Source organism: Musca vetustissima, unplaced genomic scaffold (genome assembly GCF_032173495.1).
Source record: "Musca vetustissima isolate MV318-11 ecotype Yass unplaced genomic scaffold, APGP_CSIRO_Mvet_v1 utg10909, whole genome shotgun sequence".
NCBI classification, from domain to species: domain Eukaryota; kingdom Metazoa; phylum Arthropoda; class Insecta; order Diptera; family Muscidae; genus Musca; species Musca vetustissima.
In genome coordinates this window covers 127,998-151,933 of record NW_026874118.1, presented here as the reverse complement: position 1 = coordinate 151,933, position 23,936 = coordinate 127,998, and the positions used below count along the sequence as shown (strand labels likewise).

The 23,936-nt window shown below is 33.0% G+C and overlaps 1 protein-coding gene across 1 annotated transcript; it reads right to left on the bottom strand.

Moving 5' to 3' along the window:
- Positions 1-801: 801 nt before the first annotated feature.
- LOC133330919 (uncharacterized) lies at positions 802-10,075 on the bottom strand (the record flags this gene model as incomplete). Its single annotated transcript, XM_061539322.1, has 3 exons — positions 9,902-10,075; positions 6,989-7,141; positions 802-1,039 (listed from the first exon to the last, which is right to left on the bottom strand). Coding segments are annotated over exons 1-3 (565 nt in total), but the record flags the coding sequence as incomplete, so codon positions are not given.
- Positions 10,076-23,936: the final 13,861 nt, after the last annotated feature.

Genomic DNA, 23,936 nt, shown 5'->3' with positions numbered 1-23,936 from the left:
TTTAATATAAAAAAAAATATTTATATATAAAAAATACTACAAACTATAAATATTTAATACGAACTATATCACAGTAGCTGCAGAACAAATCAATAATACGAAAACATATTTTTATATGTATAAGATATAATGATACGAATTAAAAGTAGATAAATGTGAGCATGCAGGAGAATATAAAATCGAACTGATAAATAATAACAATAAATATGACTGAATAAATAAATAAGTTTAAATAAAAATGGAATAATGTGATAGCATGTGAAATACTATTTAGAGAAAATATATAAAATAAATTTCAGTGGGCAATTTCAATAAATTATAAGAAAAGTTTTAAAAATATAAATAGTTGTCATGGAATATTCAGTTGTTTTTGTTTGTGAAGAGATTATTATCAGAATAAATAATTAGATCATTCGAATATTATGATTCGAGGTTAGCTGTCTTATTGAATTTTTTGTTTATTATTTCTATTTCGACGATTTTGTTGTCTCCTTGGCGTTTTCCTCTTTTTCGGTGTTTGTTTTGTTTCCTGATTCTGTTGTTTGCTGTTCATTGGCATTTTTGATGTTTGATTATTATTTTCTACACCACCCATTAGCTTTGTGGTGCGGCGTAATAATTTGATTAATTTTCTTATATATGTTAAATAACGAGATTTGGCAAATTTTAAATCGATTGGACTTATTTGAATTAGTTTTTCTTCATTATTGGTATTTGATTGTTTATTGTTTTTATTCCAATTTAGCGGTGACACTTTTTTAATATCAGTATCGAATTTTAAGAGAGATTCCATCCGTCTACGTGGTATTAACAATGAATCGATGGTACGGGATACCTTAGATTTTGTGGTTGTATTATTAATTGCATGCTCAATATTACATAGAATTGTTCGGGCATTATTACGCAGCGACAATAGCTCTCGCGAAGTTTGACTTTGTTGCATTCCCTTGTTGTAATCCCAGGTCAGTTGAGCTCGATGTAAATAATCGAAGCCGGCTACATATTTTTGCATTTGGTGATAACAGCGACGAAGAGAGAACTGGAAAAAGGAAAACAAGATGGGAAATATTATTAGATTTTTCTTTATAAAATAAAAATATATGTGAGACTTAAAATAAAAAAGTGAAAAGAAATATAAAAACTTTTGTGGTTCTAAACTTTTTAAAAATATTGATCTATTTTAAAAATATACTTCCTCTTTTTTTAAATTCACTTCCGTTGCACATGCAAATTTCCCACAAACCAATCACATTATATTTTCTACGGCGTTCACAGTTCATTGAACTTGAATCCGATCAATCGATCAGTATGTTTGCTAATTCTATTGCAAACTTGTTTTTGTTGTTGTTTTACATCATTCATCTGTTGAATGACATGTGAACACTAAATTAAGTGGTGGCATTAAAACAAATAACGCTAAATCTATAAATAATTCATTGCAAAAACTAAACTAAAATAAATAAATACGTTTTTCTTTAAATAGATTTTTTTGCTTAACAAAATCTCGTACTATATTTATAAACAAATGGTGTGGACACTATTATATTTAGCGAAATGAGTTGTTAAAAAAAAAACAAGGAAGTACCTAGTTGTGTGGCCGACTATATAATACTCTACACAACTATTTATATGGGTATTTTTAACTCCTTCGGTGTACACATCAGGTGTCTGAGTATATCTGAGTATTATCATGACTATAATACAGATTAGGATCAAGATAGACTCATATTTACATTTTGGGATGTGCATAGAATCACTTTCTGAGCCAATTTATGCATTACCAAATATTTGGGCCAAATCCTAAATCAACAAATTATGAAATTTTATGATTATTTATTTTACGATTATGCGAAATTAGGTATGCAATTTTTATAAACCCGTCGTCAGCGCCATCTATTGATGGACATTATTCAACTGAAATCTGTTTTTTATGTCCAAACTATATACTGTGTAACTTTTGAACAGATTATTGCATTTCAACAAAAATGGTGTCATATAAAATTGTAAATAGTCATTCAGCAAAAAAATCATATAACACAAATATTACCGAATGACATTTTAGAAAATTTTAGTACTACATTTCATATTAAAATTAAAATTATTTTTCGAGAAATTATGCAATTGTACCTTTCATATCGCAACAATTTGATTTAACCAGTGAGCGGAGCATTAAAATCGGACGGAGCCGACCATATGATACCCTACACAACTTCCACGAAAATCGAACTTCCTGTTCTTCTATATTCTAAGCTTGGGAAATATTTCGCGATATTTACACCCTTTTGCAAATGTTTTCGGTCCAGTTCATCGCAAAATTATTATCTGATCATCACCGTATTGTCCTTGACCATACCTGGATCCTCATGAAAAATTTAAAAATATATTACCGCCCTCTAGTGTGGCAATGGGTTACTAAATAATATCTGAATACGTAAGCACCTGTAAATACTTAAGTGTAACTCCGACACCCGAGTACATACGATAATAAAATTGGTATCAATTCAAAGGTCGACCACTCCTCTTGTATACATTGTCAACTTCTCGGATCTATGTCCTTCAGGGGTAAATATATACGCTATAGAATACAAATATTGTAATTTTTCACATAAAAGTCAGGGTCCACTTGACCCGCTAAATATGGCCGATCTTTATCAAAATGGGCATGCTTATTCTTTGGCCCCCTTTGGATCCCCTTCTCCATGTAAAAAATCGTGATGTTTGGGCCATAATTGAGTCCTCTGGAGCGACCAGAAAATCAGAAAAAATAAAGTTTTTGGTCCATTTCATCCCCTAAATAGTAACCGATATTTACAAAAACAATAGGGGTCTTCATTGGGCAGAACCCATCCTATATGCAAAATTTCGTGAAGATTGGTCCATAACTGTGGCCAGTATCGTGTTTACAAATTATAATGGACAGACGGACGGACGGACACACATACCTAGATCGAATCAGCTAGTCGAGATATGATATGATCCGTATACTTAAAGGTGGATCTAGGATCAATATTTCGCGGCGTTACAAACTCTTGGGGCTGCACAAAGCTATAATACACTGACAACATAGTTGTGTAGGGTATAACTATTTACAGTAGGTCAAAATTTTTAGGATAAACAAATGCAGTTTAAATTTTGCATAATCAATATTTGTATCTACTCATTCAATAGATGGCGTTGACGACAAATTTACACAAGTGCTGCCAAATTTAGTGAAAAGCAACGGCAGTTAATATTTGTTATAACTTTTGAATGCGTAATGATATAGAAATAATTCGAATGCTCTAAGTTATCAGAACATACACTATCTGGCAATATCAAAGATTTTTTTGACAGAGTTGCCATATGAACAGAAAATTATAGTTTTTTGGGATTCTTCATAACTCGATACAGACACAAATCAAATGTATATTTTTAGCTCATAATATCTTATTTTTTAAAAAAGGGTTTAATATAGTTCTACAGGCCAGAAATGTGAAGAATCATTCAATAACATGGAACGTTATACATTTATGTAATGCAGAATAAAGTATACAATTGTAGTCTTCATATGGCACCACTTTCATTTTAATATATATAATGCGAAGAGAAAAGAGGTATGCTTATTTTAAGATCGCGTCGCTAGCGCCATATATTAATGGATATGAATCAAAAATTACAAAAAGTGAAGTTTTTGTTCTTTCACAAGAATGTATACGATTATACCTTTCATATGACACCTGTTTTATTGTAATATCGAGAATACGAAATAATTTATACCAAAAATAACTGAGATTAAGTTTTACAATATCGATTTTTGGATCTACCCAATCAATATATGACACTGAGGGCCAGGGTTGCCATTTTAACAGAAAATCGGCTGATTCTGTATAACTTTTGAATGTGTAATTTAAATAGATATTGACTTCAATTTTCGCCATATTAACCTACTGCAACAATAGATGGCGTCGCAGTCCCAAAAGGTTGTTTGGAAAATCAAGGTATTGGTATAGTTAAAATAACATTTTAATGAGCTGAGAGATTTTGAAAAAAATTAACGATTGTTATTACAATAATTGCATCTAAAAATGTCGCATAGAAAGCACTTTATTAATACTTGCTATAATTGTATGGTAAAATGCACCCAATTATGAACAAGATTTTTAATCCATTTATCCCACAGAGAATCATTGGCTTAAATCTGAATGTAACCCTTTATATTTTCCAAATATCACAATTCGTTCAAAAATTATATGAATTTTAAAAATGCTTTCATTTTCCTTAACAGCCTGACAATTTGGCGACCATAGCGCAATCTATTGATGATGCTTAATATAACACATTATTTATCTTAATAGAACAATGTGTAAATAAGTTACGGTGAGAAGAACAGAAGGAAAAATTCGCCACAGGTCTGTTTTTCTAGTGGGCCTATTATTTAAAGCTTTACATATACACTCCAGCAAATAATTGTAGGGTATAAATACTATAACCTATCCAATAATTCGATTACAAAATTTATCTGTGTCACACTGTCAGATACCTTAACACCTAAATGTAAATAAACAATAATAATTGTTTGAGTCGATAAAAAAACAATAAAAACAACAACAATAGCACCCAAGTAAGTGGCAGAAGCAACAACAACAGAAATTCAATTTTATTCAATCGTACGATAAGTAAGTCAAAGCCAGAAGAGACTTGTCATAACAAAACGCTGTGAAACAATTTTTGTAAAAAGTATTCAAAAGAAAAAAAATCGGTTGAATATCTGATCAACCCTTAAAACCCTTAGCTAAATTTCAAACTAAAAAAATTGTTTCAATAAGCGAGGATATGGATGAAGACTTCGATAGAAAACAATCCTACCAAAAACTAATATTAGAGATCGACTACGTTTAAAAAATCCACGCCTTGTATTAGTCCCTGAATATTATTGAAACCGGTAAGGAAAGAAGTAAAGTCGGACGGGGCCGACTATATGATACCTTTCACCACTTTGGGTATATTCAACAGATGAATCCTAACAGACGTCGCATTCTTAAAGGACCAGTAAATTGTAATTGGATCCATAAACATGTCATTCTGCAACCGATACTAAATTTTTCATTTGGTCAGATATAGAAGCTATATCTAAATCTGAACCAATTTCAGGAAACTTAACACACATCATACTAGACCTAATTCATTACGATGTGCCAAATTTCGTGCAAATCGAAAGATTTATAGGGGCTTTGGTACACCATTTATCTTAAATCGGACGAAAATATATATGGGAGCTATATCTAAATCTAAACCGATTTCCACAAAACTTAACACTCATCGTTCTAGTCTTAATTCAGTACACTATGCTAACTTTCGTGCAAATCCTAAGTTATATAGGGACTTTGGTGCACCATTTACATAAAATCGGAAGAAAATATATATGGGAGCTATATCCAAATCTGAACCGATTTTCACGAAACTTAACACACATCATTCTAGGCCTAATTTATTACGCTGTGCCAAATTCGTGCAAATCGAGAGATATATAGGGACTTTGGTGCACCATTTACATTAAATCAAACGAAAATATATATGGGAGCTATATCTAAATCTGAACCGATTTTCAGGAAACTCAACACACATCATTCTAGACCTAGTTCATTACGCTGTGCCAAATCCGTGCAAATCGAAAGATATATAGAGACTTTGCTGCACCATGTACATTAAATCGGACGAAAATATATATATGGGAGTTATATCTAAATCTGAACCGATTTTTCCCAATTTCAATAGGGCTCGTCCTTGTGCCAAATATGTCACGTATGCTAAATTTCATCCAAATCGGATCATAAATACAATCTGTACTTTGTTCACAAGAATACATGGACGGACGGACATGCATAAATCGACTCAGAAAGTGATTCCATGCATATTCTCAAAAGGAACCACGTGTCTATCTCGTTTCCTTTTGCCTGTTACAAACATATGCACAAAGACATAATACCCTGTACCACAGTTTGGTGAAGGGTATAAAAATGTATGCCTTGTATTAAACACTAAAAAAAAATCAACAATCCTCAGATTTTTTTTTTCAAAATCCACGCCTGTGTGTAGACCTTAAACATATTTGCATACTTCTTAATCAATGGGACTGAAAATTGTTCAATATTTATTCTGAGCACTCTGTACATCTTGCTCATTATAAGTCTCTTAAGTGTGTACTTGTGTATAATGGCAATAATAAAAACATTGTTAAGCAGTCACTGTCTGAATATTTAAAATAACACTAACCGCACGCTCAAACACACCCCCCACAAAACCCACAATTCCCTCTATAGTCGACAGAGAAAACTGGGGGATTCCACGGAAATCAAAACAGCAACAACAACAATACGACCGGCAAATTCATGTGATACAATTGAAGATTGATGATTCATTAGCAATTTTATGGAAACCAAATATGATCAATTATTGCCGTTAAATAGGTTTTTTGCTGAACAATCTATGCTTTGGTTTTTGTGTGTATGGCAGCATTATTTCATTCATTCTGAAGAGTTATGCTTTACAAATAAAGACATAATGCTTGAGGGGGTACATTCATGGTCCTATACGATTTTATTAATTTTTTTTTGTACATACGCAATATCATTCTACAATACTTGACCGCATTGATTTTTTATCATTCCCTTTCAATTGGATTATTGTAAAAAAATGAAAATAAATAAAACTGCTGTGACGTCAATCGTGTTTTATTGTGGTTATGGAATTTCATAAAATTCCGGTAATTTTTAATGACAACATCATGACTAGGGTTAAATACGTTAAATAGCTGTGTGAATATCGTCACCAGCCACGGACGTAACATTAATTGATTTGGTTATATTCATTTATTTGTCCTTAGTTAGGGTTGTTTTGTTCTGAGAAATGGTTTTATGTTTTTCCTTCATGAAAATTGGTTGCAATTTTATTACTTATTGATTTACTTATTTGTATAATAAATAGAATAAAATTTTTGTTTAATACTTACATTCGATTTTTCTTCGATTTGCGGCAAAAATTTATATTTGTTATCATAGCCAACATTCCACATACTCATATTGCGTATATCAATTGCCTCCAATTGTCGGGCATTAAGGGAATTATGTTCTTTAACGGTAGCCTTCTGAAGTGTTCGCAAAATCTGCAAGAAAACAAAAAATAATTTTGTTAGATAAATACAGACGTAATAAATATAGAATATAAATAAATAAATAAATATATTTTTTTAAATCCACGCCACACTGACTTATGTGGCTCCACATTGACTTATGTGGCTCGTGTTGTGATGTTCGGCTTTCAATTGTGTAGATCGATTCGAAAAAACACAAAAAATTATGTTTTCGGTCCACCTCATCCGAAATTTTTTATCTGATCATCACCGAAAATTATAGGCGTTGTCCTTGACCATAACTGGAACCTCACGAAACATTTTAAAGCGATCACCGCTATATTTCTGCCCTCTAATGTGGGTTACTAAATACGTAAGCATCTGCAAATATTTACGTGGAACTCCAACATACGAGTACATACGACAATATAATTGGTATCAATTTAAAGGTCAATCAGTCATTTTGGAGATACTATCAACTTCTCGGGTCTATGTCCTTGAGGGGCAAATATATACGCCGTAGAATACAAATTTTGTCATTTTTCACACAAAAGTCAGGGTCGATTTAACCATCTAATTATTGACCGATCAAAAACATGGCATGCTTATTCTTTGGTCCGATTCCTTCTTCAAGTAAAAATTTGCGAAGTTTGGGCCACAATTGCCTTCTGGAGCGACCAAAAAATCAGACAAAAATAAAGTTTTTGATCCATTTCATCCCTTAAATATTAACCGATCTGTACCAATAGGGGTCTTCACTGGCCAGAACCCATCCTAAATGCAAAATTTCGTGAAGATTGGTCCATAACTGCGGCCTGTATCGTGTTTACAAATTATAATGGACAGACGGACGGACATACATGTCAAGATCGACTCAGCTAGTCGAGATATGATGATCGGTATACTGGAAGGTGGGTCTAGGACCAATATTTCGCGGCGTTACAAACTCTTGGGGCTGCACAGAGCTTAATATCCTGACAATATAGGTATGTAGGATATAAAAATCCAGGCCTTTTATTAGTCCTTGAAAAAATACGTAAGCACCTATAAATATTTAAGTTTAACTCCCACATCCGAGTACATGCGAAAATATAATTGGTATTAATTTAAAGGCCAACCACTATACTGTCAACTTCTTGGGTCTATATCCTTCAGGAGTAAATATATACGCCATAGAATGCAAAATTTACCATTTTTCACAAAAAAAGTCTGTGTCCATTTGACACTTTACAATATTGACCGATCTTCATAAAAACTGTTACGCTTATTCGATGGTCAGACCCCCTTCTCTGTGTAAAATTTCGTGTGTTCGGGTCATAATTGACCTCTAGAGCGTCCAGAAAAACATACAAAAATAAAGTTCATTACCAAAAACAATAGGGGTCTTCATATGGCAGAACCCATCATACTGCAAAATTTCGGGAAAATTGGTCCATAACTGTAGCCTGTATCGTGTTTACAAATTATAATGGACAGACGGGCGGATGAACACAAATGCCTAGATTGACTCAGCTAGTCGAGACGATCGGTATACAAAAGGTGGATCTAGGACCAATATTTCGTGGCGTTACAAACTCTTGGGGCCAGAAAAAGCTATAATAATCCTACAGCATAGTTGTGTAGGGTATAAAAATCATTTAAAAATGTTTATGAATATATTTGAAATTTCCATGAATTTAGGCTCCCTTGTTTACCGAATTAGTATATAATATGGCATTTCGGGTCTTTGGTACGTAAATAACTTTTTCACAGAATATTAAAAACAACGTTGTAGAAATTCTCAATATAGGTAGGGTAGACTGGGGCACCTTCGGCACTTTTTTTAGAGCTCTATATCTAAGTACTTATTCAACATATATAACAACTTTATGACTGATTATTGTCGTCTGACACTTAATTATAAAAAATAGTACCAAAAAGATATAAAAAATAGTATTAGTTAAAAAATTTTACAGTTTTGTAAAAAAAGTCAAATTCGCCGCTAGAAAATAAAGCCCGATAATTCAAACATTGTGTGGCGTATTAAAATCAAATAGAGCCTTTAGAGGATCTGAATTTCAACCAGAGTGATTGCGATGACAATTACCAGGTTATGACTATCGTTCCGAATGTGCCCCACAAAATGCCGAAGCTACCCCGGCTTGGGGCACATTCGGCGAATTTGACTTTTTTTACAAAACTGTAAAATTTTTTAACTAGGGCTTTTCTATCGCATTTTCGTCAATACAAGCACGTTTGACCTTATATATGTAATTTCGAGCCATATTAAAGGATTAGTTTTAAAGACAAACTCAAAAACATTTTAAGGAAATAATATTGCACTAAATGTGTATGGCCGAATGTGCCCCACTGAAATATTACAGGAACATCTATAAAAATACAAAAACCCATGTATCTAAATAAGCCAATTGGCTAGAAATTTCAAACTTTGTGTCAGTTATTTATTTCGATATTCGATACCTATGTATCGAAACTAGTGATGTACGGTGAGAGCTTCATAACGAAAATGCGATTGCCGAAGGTGCCACGATGCCGAAGGTGCCCCAGTCTCCTCTACAGGTTCTGACATAGTTCCTATATAATTGACCCGCCTGTTTTTTGGTATGTTCACGGTACTAGACCTAGGTACTAGTGTTTTCTCAAAGGATAAAAAGTTCCCGACCGATTTTATAAATTGCCAATGCCCATGAAATGGATATTATATATATTTTTTTAATTTCTGTCGACTCCTCCTCCCGAAAACCATTTTTAAAATATTTTACTTAGTTTTCTACTAAATAAATTCCAACTTACCTTTTTGAGAGGCGGCTTCTTACTTGTCTTTTTATTATCCACATTATTGCTATTAATATAATGTCCACCGCAGGGATTATACCAGACAATATCATTCGAATTCATTGTTCGAGTATACAGATCATGCCAACTGGTGGTATGACGTTTGTGTAATAATCTCTCTTCGGTTTCCATTTCCGTCAACGACGATTGATGTTGATAATGATGATGATTAACATTATTATTACTATTATTAATATTGATGTTGTTGTTGTTGTGGCTGTTATGATTGTTATTGTTATTATTATTAGTTTCGTCCAATAGAAAATCCAATGGTGCTTCGGGATGTTGCACCAAATGATGAGATGGCAGTCGAGATGGAAGGCGGGCGGAATAATGGTGGTGTTGCAGTAAATTATGTTGTTGTGGCACCGGAACAGATGCTAATACCGATAGATGTGCTGCTGGTGACGATGACGGCGACGACGTCACTGGAGCTGCCATGGCAAATACCGCATTTGATTGCTGTACACTTAATACTGTTAATAACATGGTAATCAAGCCAAATAGTTGTTTGTAACTGTCTATAGTTAAGGAGGTAATTTTGTAGATTTTATGCGTGCCTAGAGTTAACAACATCCACCAAAAGTGGCAGTAACCACCACAACCGCAGCAGCAGAAATAACAGTGGCGGTGGCTATGACGGCGGCTATGGCGATGGTGGCCACCACCAAGGTAATATTGTTGTGGCTGTGGTTGCTGGTGGCAGTTACAATTATGACAACAACTAGTGTTGCTGTTATTGTTGTTGCTGCTGCTTGTAAGTTGTAATTGTTGGTCTTTGGCTGGTTGGGTTTGATCTACAACCACTACTGCGGCTTTATCTTCGATGTGGCGAGAGCTATAATAAGCCGACGACGATCGACGCTGTTTTTGTGGTTGGCTGTGGTGTGACCGATGATGCCCGGGCTGCTGTTGTCGCGTTAGAATTGCAGGCACACAGCACGGCACACGGCTTTGTGGAGAATAGAGTTGTTGTAGGTTAGCCGTTTTGTTGCTATCTCTCTGCTGGTTGCGTTAGATTAGCAACCAACACCTGTTGTAAAAAAAGAAAATAACAACAAATTAAGTCAGAGGAAAAAAAAGAAAACGAAAAACAAAATAACCGAATATTAGTTATGAATTATTGTCATTTTTGTTGTGATGTATGTGTGTGTTGTGTTGTTATTTGTTTGTAGCTTGTCTAACAAAATATTTACAAATTATTGTTATTAACTCGTATGGCAAAGTTTTGTCATGTTAATTGATGCTGACAAACTTTTCCCTTAAGGAAAAATTTTTATGAGAGTTTTTTTTTGTTAACTGCTTTGCGGTGGTCTTGTTTGTTTCTTTATACTGTGCAAAGCTGCGGCTTGTTATTGATTTGTGGTGGCGGCGGTGACGACAGGCAACTTAACTGTAGAGTGTTGTGAAAAAATAGCTGATTTTTGTATAAAAATCCCCATAAATTGGGATTTTCCAAATTTGCTCGTTTCCATTAGAAAATGTATGCATGACAACGAGGTATTTTTTGCAGTAAGTATGTGTGTGTTTTTGGTTTCACCTGACGCAAATAGTTTACCACATTATTTGTTTTGTGTTGAATTCAAATGTCAAATTTGTTTGTATAAATCAGCAAATTAATTTTAGAAAGGTAAGATCTTCATTTTTGTAGTTGTTGTTTTTATTGTTTTTGTATTGCATTATATATTTTTGTTGTTGTTGCAAAATAATTATTACACAATTCCATTAAGCGGGTTTTTATTATTTTGTAGAGACAATTATAATGATTTAAGATCTTCATTAAAATGAGAAATACAAATAAAACCCCAAGGGCAAAGGTAGATAACGAAGAGTACGTGAAAAAATAATAATAAGTTCATAAAAGTTGTTCTTCAAAGGTTTAAAGGACGATGGAAGAAAGGAAAGCCTTATATGTAGAACATTAGGAGGGGTTATGTCTTGTTAAGATCTAGACATCTTCTGTTCAAGAGGTTTCCACAAAGAGGTGGAATTTTGAACAATAATGGAATATTTTTAGTTCATAATAATGGCCTGGTAAAAAGTCGTTATGTTCGGTTGGGACTTATATTTAATATCCTCCACCCTGTTTTGGACATGTAAAATGATAAAAATCAAACCGACCTTTTATGAAGGACCTATGTCATGAACAATTTTTGAAAGGAACTCTTAACAACCGAAGATATGTCCATTCATTTAAGGAAACCTGCCCAAAATAATTAAAATGCCGATTGGGATATACCCCGAAACTTGAGTCAATATCGATATTTGGAGATTTTCTGGTTTTGGTATATATGGGTGAGGATCCAATATACAAAATTACAGTCAATTTGGTTAAAAAAATTATAAACTATCCGAACTACCGAATTTTTTGGAGGTAACTTAAAAAGTAAACCTATGTTCATAATTGGTTTGAAGATTTATTGGCTCTCCGTGGAATATTCTCATCATTGTAAATATTGATCAAACCTCATTAAAGTCGAATGACCTCACCGAACCATAAGCAGTACCAACCAGATACAGATTGAGGATAGGTAGGCTTCTCAACATTAAGTCTCGGATTTTCCGTGTCCCATATGCTGCTTAGATACCCAGATCGAAATTAGCCCAATAAAACAAGATTCTCTCGGTGGAATTCGGAATCTTTTCGTGCTTTTTAATAATCCCAAATCTCTATACTTAAGAGTAATGAGTTTCTTTCTCTGTATGACTGACAGGCTGCAACTTGCTGACCGATTTGGCTATCATCCTAAAAGAAATTAAACACCATTTAGGTACACAGCATTTAGGCACATCTCCGACCGATGAGGCCATAATTAAGCATTGCGGGGTTTCCAATTATATCTATGCAAAATTAATCAATATGGTCTCAACATAAAATTATCGACCCATTTTCGGTATTTTAAAGGTCTTAGCCGTGATTCCAAACGGAGATGCTGCAAGTTATCTGGCATCGAATTCCTGTTGAATAAATACGTCTTTCTAGAAATCATTCAATATAGGTTCATGTTAATTCCCCACCGTTTTAAAGAATTTTAAATGTAAACCACAGGCTGGCTGTACAAAGTCCGTTTGGGCAGGACTTTTATATATAATATTTGTTGTAGACCTCGTATTCAGATATTATTTAGTAACCCATTAACATTAGATGGGAGAAATATAGCGCTGATCGTTTTAAAATTTCCCAAGAGGTTCCAGTTATGGTCAAGGACAACACCTATAATCACATAAAATAATTGGGATGAAGTGGACCGAAAACATAGCCTTTTTGTGTGTTTTTTTTTCAATTCGATCTATAGGCCACAAGCCAAACATAACAACACAGCCAAAGGTGAAGAGAATCTGGAATAATGAGAATATTCGGAAAATATGTCAGTGTACGGAATAGGTGCTGTTGATCTATAATCGGCCAAGAGGTTGCAAATATCACGAAATATTGTCCAGGCTCGAAATAAACATCCACAGAAAGTTAGAGTTCCGTTGTTCGGTCCCCTACGACTATACTGCTCCGCTCTCTGTCTCCATTTGGCACCTTTTAATATATTTTATTTATTTTAAATATACAAAATAAATCGAATCTGATAGTCCCGCATTACTTGAAGGCGTGTTTCAATCCCATTCATTTTTGTTTTTGCTTTATTAATTGTTAATATTATTGATATTAACGGTTTTGATTTTGTTGTTGTTGTTGTTTTTATTTCTGATCCGGCTCCATGTGAATCGGTCATGAGAACAATCAACGGGTTTTGCATGTTAATGTTTATTTATAAATCGTGGATGAATGAAAACAAAGTGTTATAGACGTCATGATAGCGTTAACGCATCATAGCGTTGCTTTATTTTTATGACGATTGTAAGCGTAGACAAAGATACAGTGAGCGAGAGAGAATGAGAGAATAACAAAAAATTTATAGAAAAAAATATATAAATGTTGCGATTAGCACGGAGAATCAAACAAATTACAAGGTTTCGAATTATTGAAATATTCCAGAAGACAACGATATAATACAATTTCACCTGACAAGATCTATCTCGTGCTCTTTTTAATGGCAATTTACTGGGTTTGAAAAATGCCAATATACACTCAAAGAAAAATATTTTAATAAAATAAAAATGAAAATATTTTAATAAAAATATTTATATTGTTGTTATATAAAATCGAAATAAAATGTTATAAGTTATAAGGATTGCCTCAATTTATTATTATTTTTTTTTTTAATGACAAACATTTCTCTTCGAGTGTATTCGTAACGTTATTCATAAAACAAAATGCAAAAAAGAAGGTAGTCGTCTGAATGTCTAACATATTAACTTGCCGGGGATTTTTTTGTTGGTTGGTTTGTTTCGTTTCAACAAAAAACCAGCCAGCTAATAAGAATAATTGTAATTTATACAACGTTGATTAGTGAGTTAATCGTATTTGACAAACATTTTGAAAAAAATCAGCTAAGCAGTGGCACTCATTAGCGTTAATTGTTAGACGTGCGGAAGCGCGGAGGCTTGAATCAAAAATAATTGGTTTAGATTTTTATTTTTGGCAAAATTCTCAGATAAATGCCTGTCACTGTCCCAGGAAATACTCCAGACAGTGGGTATGTAGGTATAGGTATGTATGTAGGTATGTATTTTTAAAACCACAACGTAATTTGTTATTCATTGCAATATCTTTTTGATAAAAAAATCAGAGGCATAAATGCAACAAAGTAAATAATTTGTCAATGTCCTGATTAAACGTGTTGTTGATAACGTAGAACATAATCGCAATATAACCAAGGAATTTGGCTAAATCTACAAAAAAGGTGGTTGCTTTTGAGTAAACTTTTTTACAATTTTTTTGTTTTTATTTTTTCTTATTTTTTTCTTTTTTCTGTTAAGGTCGATACAAACTAATAATGAAACCATTTTATGAGGCAACGAATGATTCATATGTATTTTTTTTCGTTTTTTATTTTGTTTTGTCTGGTGTATTTTTTTGCCAGCCTGAATGAGATGGCAGTTTTTGATTTTTTTAAATCACCGTTTATTGGAATCGCTTTAACTCTATTTATGTTAACGAGGTAAGGGAAAATAATTATGGGGAAGACATTTTTAAGGATTGGAATAAAGTTTAGATTCAAGTTATACGACATGCGTTTTTTATTAAAGAAACTGAAATTGCTTATAATAAAATATATATTTATTATATCGATGGTGGAGTTTAATTTGATTTTAGATTTTATCGTAAAAAATCGGTATGACATGCAGAAGAAAATGAAATATACTCATAGTTTATTCTGAGGATATACTTGGAAAATTAGCAAAATGGCGGACCTAGGAAAACTATTTTTTTTGAAAAATCACCTATCATCGACAAAAAACAAGATCGAAAATATGGAAGAACTTCAGCGATTGGATTTATCCTAGTTCACATGATAGGGGTATACGTTCAGATTAACATGTTAATATTTGGAATTGATTGCATTTATAGCTTTTGAGTTATGGGCAATCGAACAAACACATTAAAGTGTTGAGAAACGTTTTCACTGCCACCTGTCGCTTACAGAATAAATCGATTATAGCTTCAAGAGTTTTCGGAATTTTCACTTTCACAATTTAAAGAGATATTCCTGAGTAGATATAGGTTCAAATTTAATAAAATAAAAAAGTATAAAGAAGTAAATACAATGTTATGTTCGAACGGGCCGAACTTTTTATATACTTTTATGAGGACTCCTAGGAGAAAACTCATGTTATGATAGGACTAAAAAATTCATTAGAAAAAGGTGATTGACATTCTCAAAATATGTAATAGTGAAGCTACCGTTATATGGGGCTATAATAAAACGAAGATCAGTATTCATAATTTTTATAGGGAGATTTGACAGCACGTGAAAATATCAAATAACAGCCAATTCGGCAGAAAACGTGCCAAAAATCCCCATATAAGGGGTACCATACTACCCTTAAAGGTGGATCAGTTTTAAAAATTTTTAGTACGAAAATGAGCTATACAATGATAACCTGATATATCAAATTACAGCCAGTTTGGTGGAAAACCCAGTCCAAAATCCTCAAAATATCGAGTACCCCCGTTATATGGGGGCTACCCTGAAACTTGAGTCAACATTAATAATTTTTGGTACGGATATGTGTTATTCAATAAGAACCCAAAATGCCAAATTACAGCCAATCCGGTTGGAAAACCAGTTCAAAATCCCGTTATATGGAGCTACCCTGCAACTTGGGTCAATATTACAGCCAATTCTAGCAATGTCTGTGCAAAATTTCATAACTCTATCTTCAAAATTGTGATCTTTATCGTGATTTTAGCAGACGAACTGACAGTCAGACGGACACGATCTAATCGACATAGAATTTTATTCTAATCAAGGATGGGGTCTCCGGTGAATATTTCGAAGTGTTGCAGACGGAATGGCAAATTTAATAGGGTGGCGGGTAAACAAATTGTAGTCACATTAGTGTGTGAAGGGCCATAAATAATATTCTTTTTTAAACCAAGAATCCCTCATATCAAATTGCAGCGTCTTCGATGGGATAAAGCGAACTGGATCATCGAAACCTACATATAGAGACTATACCGTGACCTCAACGTTTTTAACCAACAATAAGTAGGAATGCCAAATTACAGCCACTTCGAGAGGAAAATACACCAAGGATCACGAAAGTACCTAAAAATAGTCAAGAACCTTTATATAAGAAATATAGCAAAGCATAGTCTTATATTTTCAGTAAATATGTTTTTAAGAGCCAAGAAGAAGAAGACTTCAAATAATAGGTGCTACAATTGGAAAATGCTGCTAGGCCATCAAAATACAGAATGTTGGTAGGTACGTGTTTTGTCCAACAACAAGTAGGAATGATAAATTGCAACCATTTTGAGGGGAAAATATACCACGGATCATGGAAATAGAATTTTCAGCCAATATCTTCCAAGAAGCAATAATGGCAAATTATAAGTACTTCAGTTGGAAAATGCTTATATTTGGGCAAAATTTCAATAATCTATCTATTAAGTATTTCGATCTCTATCGTGTTTTCCACAGACAGGCGAATGTCTCGGAATCCACATATTTTTATACCCTCACCATAGTATGGAGGGTATATTCATTTTGTTTTTCCGTATGTATTTCATCGAAGTATTCATTTCCGACCCTATTAAGCGTGAAATTCTATGACGATTTAGCCATGTCCGTTTTTCTGTCCGTCTGCCTGTATGTTGTAATCACTCTAGCCACTAAACGAATTGAGATATATCGCCAAAATTTAGCATAGAGAGTCTATTGTCTGCAGGCAGGTCAAATGCGAAGATGGGCTACATGGGTCCACGTTTAGGCATTACCTAATTAGAGATACCTCCTAATTTTCGGTATTTGGCTGTTCTTGAGCACGTTTTTCTACTAAATTCGCTGAAATTTTCTTATTGGGTATTGAATTTCCCCCATATAAGGTATTTTTAGTACTTTGAGATCTTATGGGGTAGCAAATCTCTTCACAAAAGTTATAAATATAGGTCCATTTTTTTCAGGCAGCCCCCATATAAGGATACCCTCCAAATTTCGATATTTTGGGGTTCTTGAGCCCGTTTTTCAACCGATTTCGCTGTAATTTGGTATTTTGTAGTCTTATATGGTAAAAAATCTCCCTATTAAAAATTATTAATATTCTGGCACTTTTAGGGGTATTCGCCATATAACATTTTTTATATTAAAGTAGTTATCTGATTTGTTCGGTGTGTTGGGGTTGTCCTAAGACACCAAATTCGTTACTCGAATTTTGTCAGTTTTTACCCCATACATTCCGCCTTCTAAGGATACTCTAACCTTACGATGATGACTCATATCGGCCAGCATATAATCGGCCCATATAATTATACCTAGTGAAGGAAAATAGTCAGATATAAAACTAAAATATTGTGTTCGAAATTGGCTATATCGGCCATTAATAATGAATAGCCCTTTTTATAATGATAAACCAAATAGTCGCTAATTCCTAGCTATGTAATCTACATTGGTCCCTCATTATATAAATCTCATTTTTTGTTTGCACAGTGTAGTTAAAAATAAATATCACTTCAACAATAAACAAAATAAATTACCACGCTTAGGCCACTGAATATTAGGTTAATACATCAAAATTCAAATAAATCAATAGAAAATCCCCCCGATTATTTGGTCAATAGCAATCGACCAAATCTTATCAAAAAATTAAAATTATCAAAAGAAAATCCCCACCGAAAATTTTTGATCAATAACAAATAGATCAAATTCTATGTGTCATATGTTTAAATGAAGTTATGACGATTTTATTAATGTTATTTTTATCACAAAATAACTATTGCAAATATATTTTTAGAGATAAAATGAAATATTTTTTAAATAAATAATAATTATGGCTAAAATTAACTTTTTCGATTGCCAAAAATATCTATCACGTGCCCTTTGTGTGCTCTACTTTATCTGCTTTTTGAATTTTGGGGGTTTGGTTTTTGGCGGAGAACAAACATTTTTTAAATGTAAATTAAGTTCACACGAAATGAAAGAAGAAAACAAAAAATAAACAGCAATGCGTTGGTGGCGTTTTGATTATGACAACAAATTTTGGTTTATTTTCGCCTTTCAATTATCATCCCATCTCACAATTTTATGATTAACCTAGACGTAGCAACCGAGATTTGTTTTGATTTGGCTTACTCCCATTGCAAGTAGTTTAAGGCAGTTAATATTGATTAGAGGTGTTAATGAATTGATTTTGTTGTTGTTGTTGATTTTTACCGCTGTCTGTTATGATGATGCTGATGTTTGAAATCAAATCGTAATCGTAGGCTTTTATGGCGTTTGCGGTGACGTAGCGTTGTTATGATTTTTTGGGTTTATGAGTTAATTTTTTTTTGTGAATGAGCATGGGCTTTTCTCAATCGTCGATCACCTGTTGCTAAGCGATATTTGTTGGGATTTTATAAAACATTTTGAGTGTTAGTAATTCCAGTCTGTTATGTTCACGCTTGACTAGTAAAGCAGTAAAATCTAGTAATTAGATTGATATAATACGGTGATCATAAGATCTTGTCGATTTCTGAAATATTTTCTATTTTATTTTATGTGGTTATTTCTAAGCTATGCTTCTGGATATATTTTTTTGGATGACATTTTCTAATATTATCAAGATTTTTTTTGGGTAGGAAGGAGTATCAAATGATATTCGAACATATCATGAAGGAAAATTCAAATTGTTTTTTCCTTGAGAGACTTCTTTAAACATGTCTGGTATTTCTATTTTAGAGTGCAAACTCGAATGCGAATTTTTGTTAACTGTGCCCCTTTAAAATATCAAGAAAATTTTTCAAAAATTCTTGAAGGTATAGGGGATTAATGGCAGAAGATCAGCTCGAGAATGCTTCTCGAAATTATTTATATTTATTATATTATAGATTATCAAAAAAAAAACTGTTGGGGTTTTGAGTCCCAAACTAGACCAATTTGTTTGTTAAAGTAAACACGGAATTGGAAATGGCCTCAACCGGAAAAAGAAAGGTAGCCCCAAATATTCGGATTTTGGACACGTTTTCCATCCGAATTGGATGTAGGTTGATACTTTGGGTTCTCATTGAAGTTTCAGGGTAGGCCGCATAACACGGTACCTCCCAATATTTGGTATTTTGGGGATTTCGGACACGTTTTGCAACCGAATTGGCTGTAACTTTCTATTTTGGGTTCACATTGGCTGTCAAATCTCACTACCAAAAATGTCAATATTGATCTCCATTTTATTTCTATTATATATTTTGAGAATTTCAATCCTATTTTTCTCACATATTTTTCGGTATGTTTAATGTACTCTCATAACATGAGTTTTCTCCTAGTAGGCCCCTTTAATTTTAGATATTTTGATTGTCATCCTCTTGGTGTAGGGTATAAAAAGTTTGGCTGGGCAGAACTTAACATCGTTTTTACTTGTTTTGTTTTTAACTTCTATGACGATCCAGAACTTTTTGCTATTCAAGGAAGGTTACAAAAATAATTTCGTCCCAATCGAACTTTCCATGTCCTCATCTATATGATTCTAAATTGCAGGTTCTTGTTTATAACTTTGAAAATATGGGAGATATACCTAAAATCTATAATGATACTTTTTTGCAAGAACATTTCCAACCTACAGTCAATTTGTATACCCTTCACCACACTGTGGTACACGGTATTACGTCTTTGTGCATATGTTTGCAATAGTCAAAAGGAATCGAGATAGACCCATGGTTCCTTTTGAAAATATGCATAGAATCACTTTCTGAGTCGATTTATGCATGTCCGTCCGTCCTGATCCGATTTGGATGAAATTTGGCAAATATCACTTATTTGGCCCGCGGACGAACCCATTTTACATTGGAGAAAATCGGTTTATATTTTTGTATAGCTCTCAAATATAGTTTCGTCCGATTTTTTCTAAATGTAGCACCATATTGCCAATATTGGTCCGATTGAGACAAAATTTTGCACAGAGTACTGTATTAGGTCTAGATTGATATATTCCAAGCTTTGTTGAAATCGGTTCAGATTTATATATAGCTCCCATATATATTTTCGTCCTATTTTATGTAAATGGATCACCATGCTGCCAATATTTGTCCGATGAAGACAAAATTTTGCACAGTGTACTGATGTAGGTCCAGATTGATGTATCCGAAGTTTTGTTGGAATCGGTTTTTATTTAGATATAGCTCCCATATATAGTTTCGCCCGATTTTATGTAAACGGTGCACCATACTGCAGACATTTGTGCGAATAAGACAAAATTTTTCACAGCTTACTGATTTAGGAACAGGTTGATGTCTGCGAAGTTTTGTTGGAATGGGTTCTGATTAAGATATAGCTCCAATATATATAGATTCGTCTGATTTTATGTAAAGATCTTATACATATTTTGCTCGATGATTGACAATAAATTTTCCATAAATTTCAGATTGGTATGTGTATGGGTTGTTTTAATTTAGTTCAAATATATAGCAGTTAATTCGTCCAATTCCATTTCAATGGTCCTCCTAAGAGGCTATGGCTATTTCTTCTAAAGGATATTGTACATATGAGCATCTCTTGTATATACCTTGTCCGACTTTTGAACTTTCCTTGTCCGACTTTTGAACTTTCCTTACTGGTTTTTCTGATTGGCCAGTAGCCATCGGACTCAAACATTTGTATAGGATTTGGGGGTTCGGCTAAGTGAAAATGAGGTTTTGTTTAGTTTTTGTATTTAAAAACATATACATATTTTTCTGTTTTAAACAATTTTAATTTGCTGTTTTTGTTTCCGTTAAAAAAATGTAATTTCAAATTTTCGTGGAAGAATTAGTGAGCATCATTAGTTCTCGTTTTTTTTTTTAAATCACAAAAAAGAAACATTTCCTTCAGATACGAAATTGACATCATGCATCAAATAATAAATCCAGCTAATTTTTTCGAGAAACCCTTTCCACTGGCACACTCATAGAGAAAGTATTTCAAAAATTATTGTAACAAAAAAAAAAAAAAAAAAACTCTGCTAATATTGATACTCCACCCTCGGCGTCAATCTATAAATATTCTTTTCCTATAGATAAGAATGCACTACACAGTTAATACAGGTGCTCTTTACTTACTGATAAGGGAAAAGGAAGGTAGGTCATATACCAAAGTTAGAAACGTCATCTAAGAAATATGGAATTCTTCCAATTTTTTGCAAACTATGGTGTTTGCAGATTTAATGTGGACTCTGACCCAGCAGCAGCGGCAGTACTGATGAAATGAAACAATATCAATTATGGCTTGTTATCATCGAACAATGTTCATAACTATGTTCTTATTAATTGATTGAAAGTGAAACGAGAAGGTAGGCCATTCGCTAAACTTAGTTCGTAACGTCACAAGAGTAAAAATAAAATTTTGCACATCTGTTATTTTGCAGATTAATTTTTTTTTTTGCAAATATAGAGCGCGTTTACTGAAGCCCTAATCGGTTATCTTAAAAACTCGAAACGTCACATGAGTAAAAATACATTTTTACCAAAACGAAATTTTTGCACATCTGTTCTTGTTTTTAGTGGTATTTCGCCTATCAAAGATGTAGAACACGTTTATTGAAGTTATATTTGCAAAGTCTTAGGCACTTATCTAAAATTAGACGTTGCCTCATTAAAAAGTGATTTATAAAAATATTATTCGCAATATATATGTCATTAGACATAGTTAATCTAATCGGAATTGCGGCGTTTTAGTGTGAAAATCGATAATTAACATTAAAACATAAAAAAACTTTAATCAATTCTTGTTTGGGCAGAGGTGTGGCTAATGAGGGGGTATATATAATGAATAAAGCTGTAGTAGCATATATAGAATGTCCATAATCTGATTGATTTTTTGTCCTTGAAAAGTGGTCAGATAATGGGAATGTCCATTCTAAAAATTCGAAGATTTTCAAAGAAAATTTTGTCAGCTTCTAGTTTAACCATACTACAATTTCCTATATATGCTTAATGCCAAATTTTCTGGAAAATCAACATAATTTATTTTTTAGGAAAATAAAATAATTTTCATGTTTTCACTCTCGGGAACAGTATATGTTTTTCATACCCAACTCGATTTCATACATATCTCTGTGAAATATAAATAGAATTATTAACATAAATGTTTGTTGTGAAAATCGTATTTTCTAAATAGTTCTACTATTTACAAGTTACAAGCGAATATTGGTAATCCCCTATTTAGCGTTCTTCTAAAAATACATACATTCGTTACACAATATATTCTGGTAATCAGTTTTTATTTTCAAATCGTAATTATAATCTATGGCAACTGAGACTTCAATATATTCCTCGTGAAATTTCTTATCACCATTCGCCTGTTATCATCACATGGATATTCTTAATTTCACTTTCAATTAATTGTTCAATAACTCGTGTAATGTGAGTTTGTTAAAAAAACATTTACAAGTGCTATTGACTTATTTCGGATTATAGGCCGAATATAAATACAAACATTTTTATTATGCATTCAGCAATGTGGTGCAGTAGGAAACAATTTCTTGCAAAGCTTTAATAATGTTTATATATTATGCCGTCCCTTAAGGTATCACCCCAAACCGCACCTATATTATGTCCGAAGAAAACTGATGAACCGGTCCACTATTTTAGTTACAAGTTAAATTGCTAATTTCATGAGAACTCAATTTAGAATATGTATTGACCCAAACTTTGCTAATCGTAATATTTCTAATAGATCTAGAATAAGTCTGAATTACCATTGACCAAATCATCTTTGATTTGTGTTTGATCAATATCGTAATACGTTAACCGATATTGATAATTGTTGGTAGAAAGATTTGAGATGATGGGAACCTGAATGATTAATTATAATGTTCAAAAACTGAATTCAGTATGCTGTGCAAAATGTTGTCTCAATCGAACAAATATTGGGAGTTTGGTGCACCATTTACCTAAAATCGGACGAAAATATATATGGGAGCTATATCTAAATCTAAACCGGTTTCAACAAAACTTCGCATACATCAATCAGGACCTAATTCAATACTATATGCAAAATTTTGTCTCAATCCGACCAATATTGAGAGTTTGGTGCATCATTTACATAAAACCGGAGGAATCTATATATGGGAACTATATCTAAATCCGAACCGATTTTTTCTAACTTCAATAGGGTCCATCCTTGGGTCAAATAAGTGTTCTGTGTCAAATTTCATTTAAATCGGATCAGAAGTGATTCTAAACTCATTCCTAAAAGGGACCATGTGTCTATCTCGATTCCCTTTGCCTGTTACAAACGCATGCACAATTACATAATACCCCGTACTATAGTGTGGTGAAGGGTATAAAAATTGAGTGTGCTCCCAAGGATTAAATATTGACACGTTTCGTATCTTTTACAGCCAAATTGGTTAGAAAAGGTAAATACCGAAAATCAGAAAATACCTAAAGCAGAACCTTTCGTTGCCAATCTATAATACTAGATTAAAG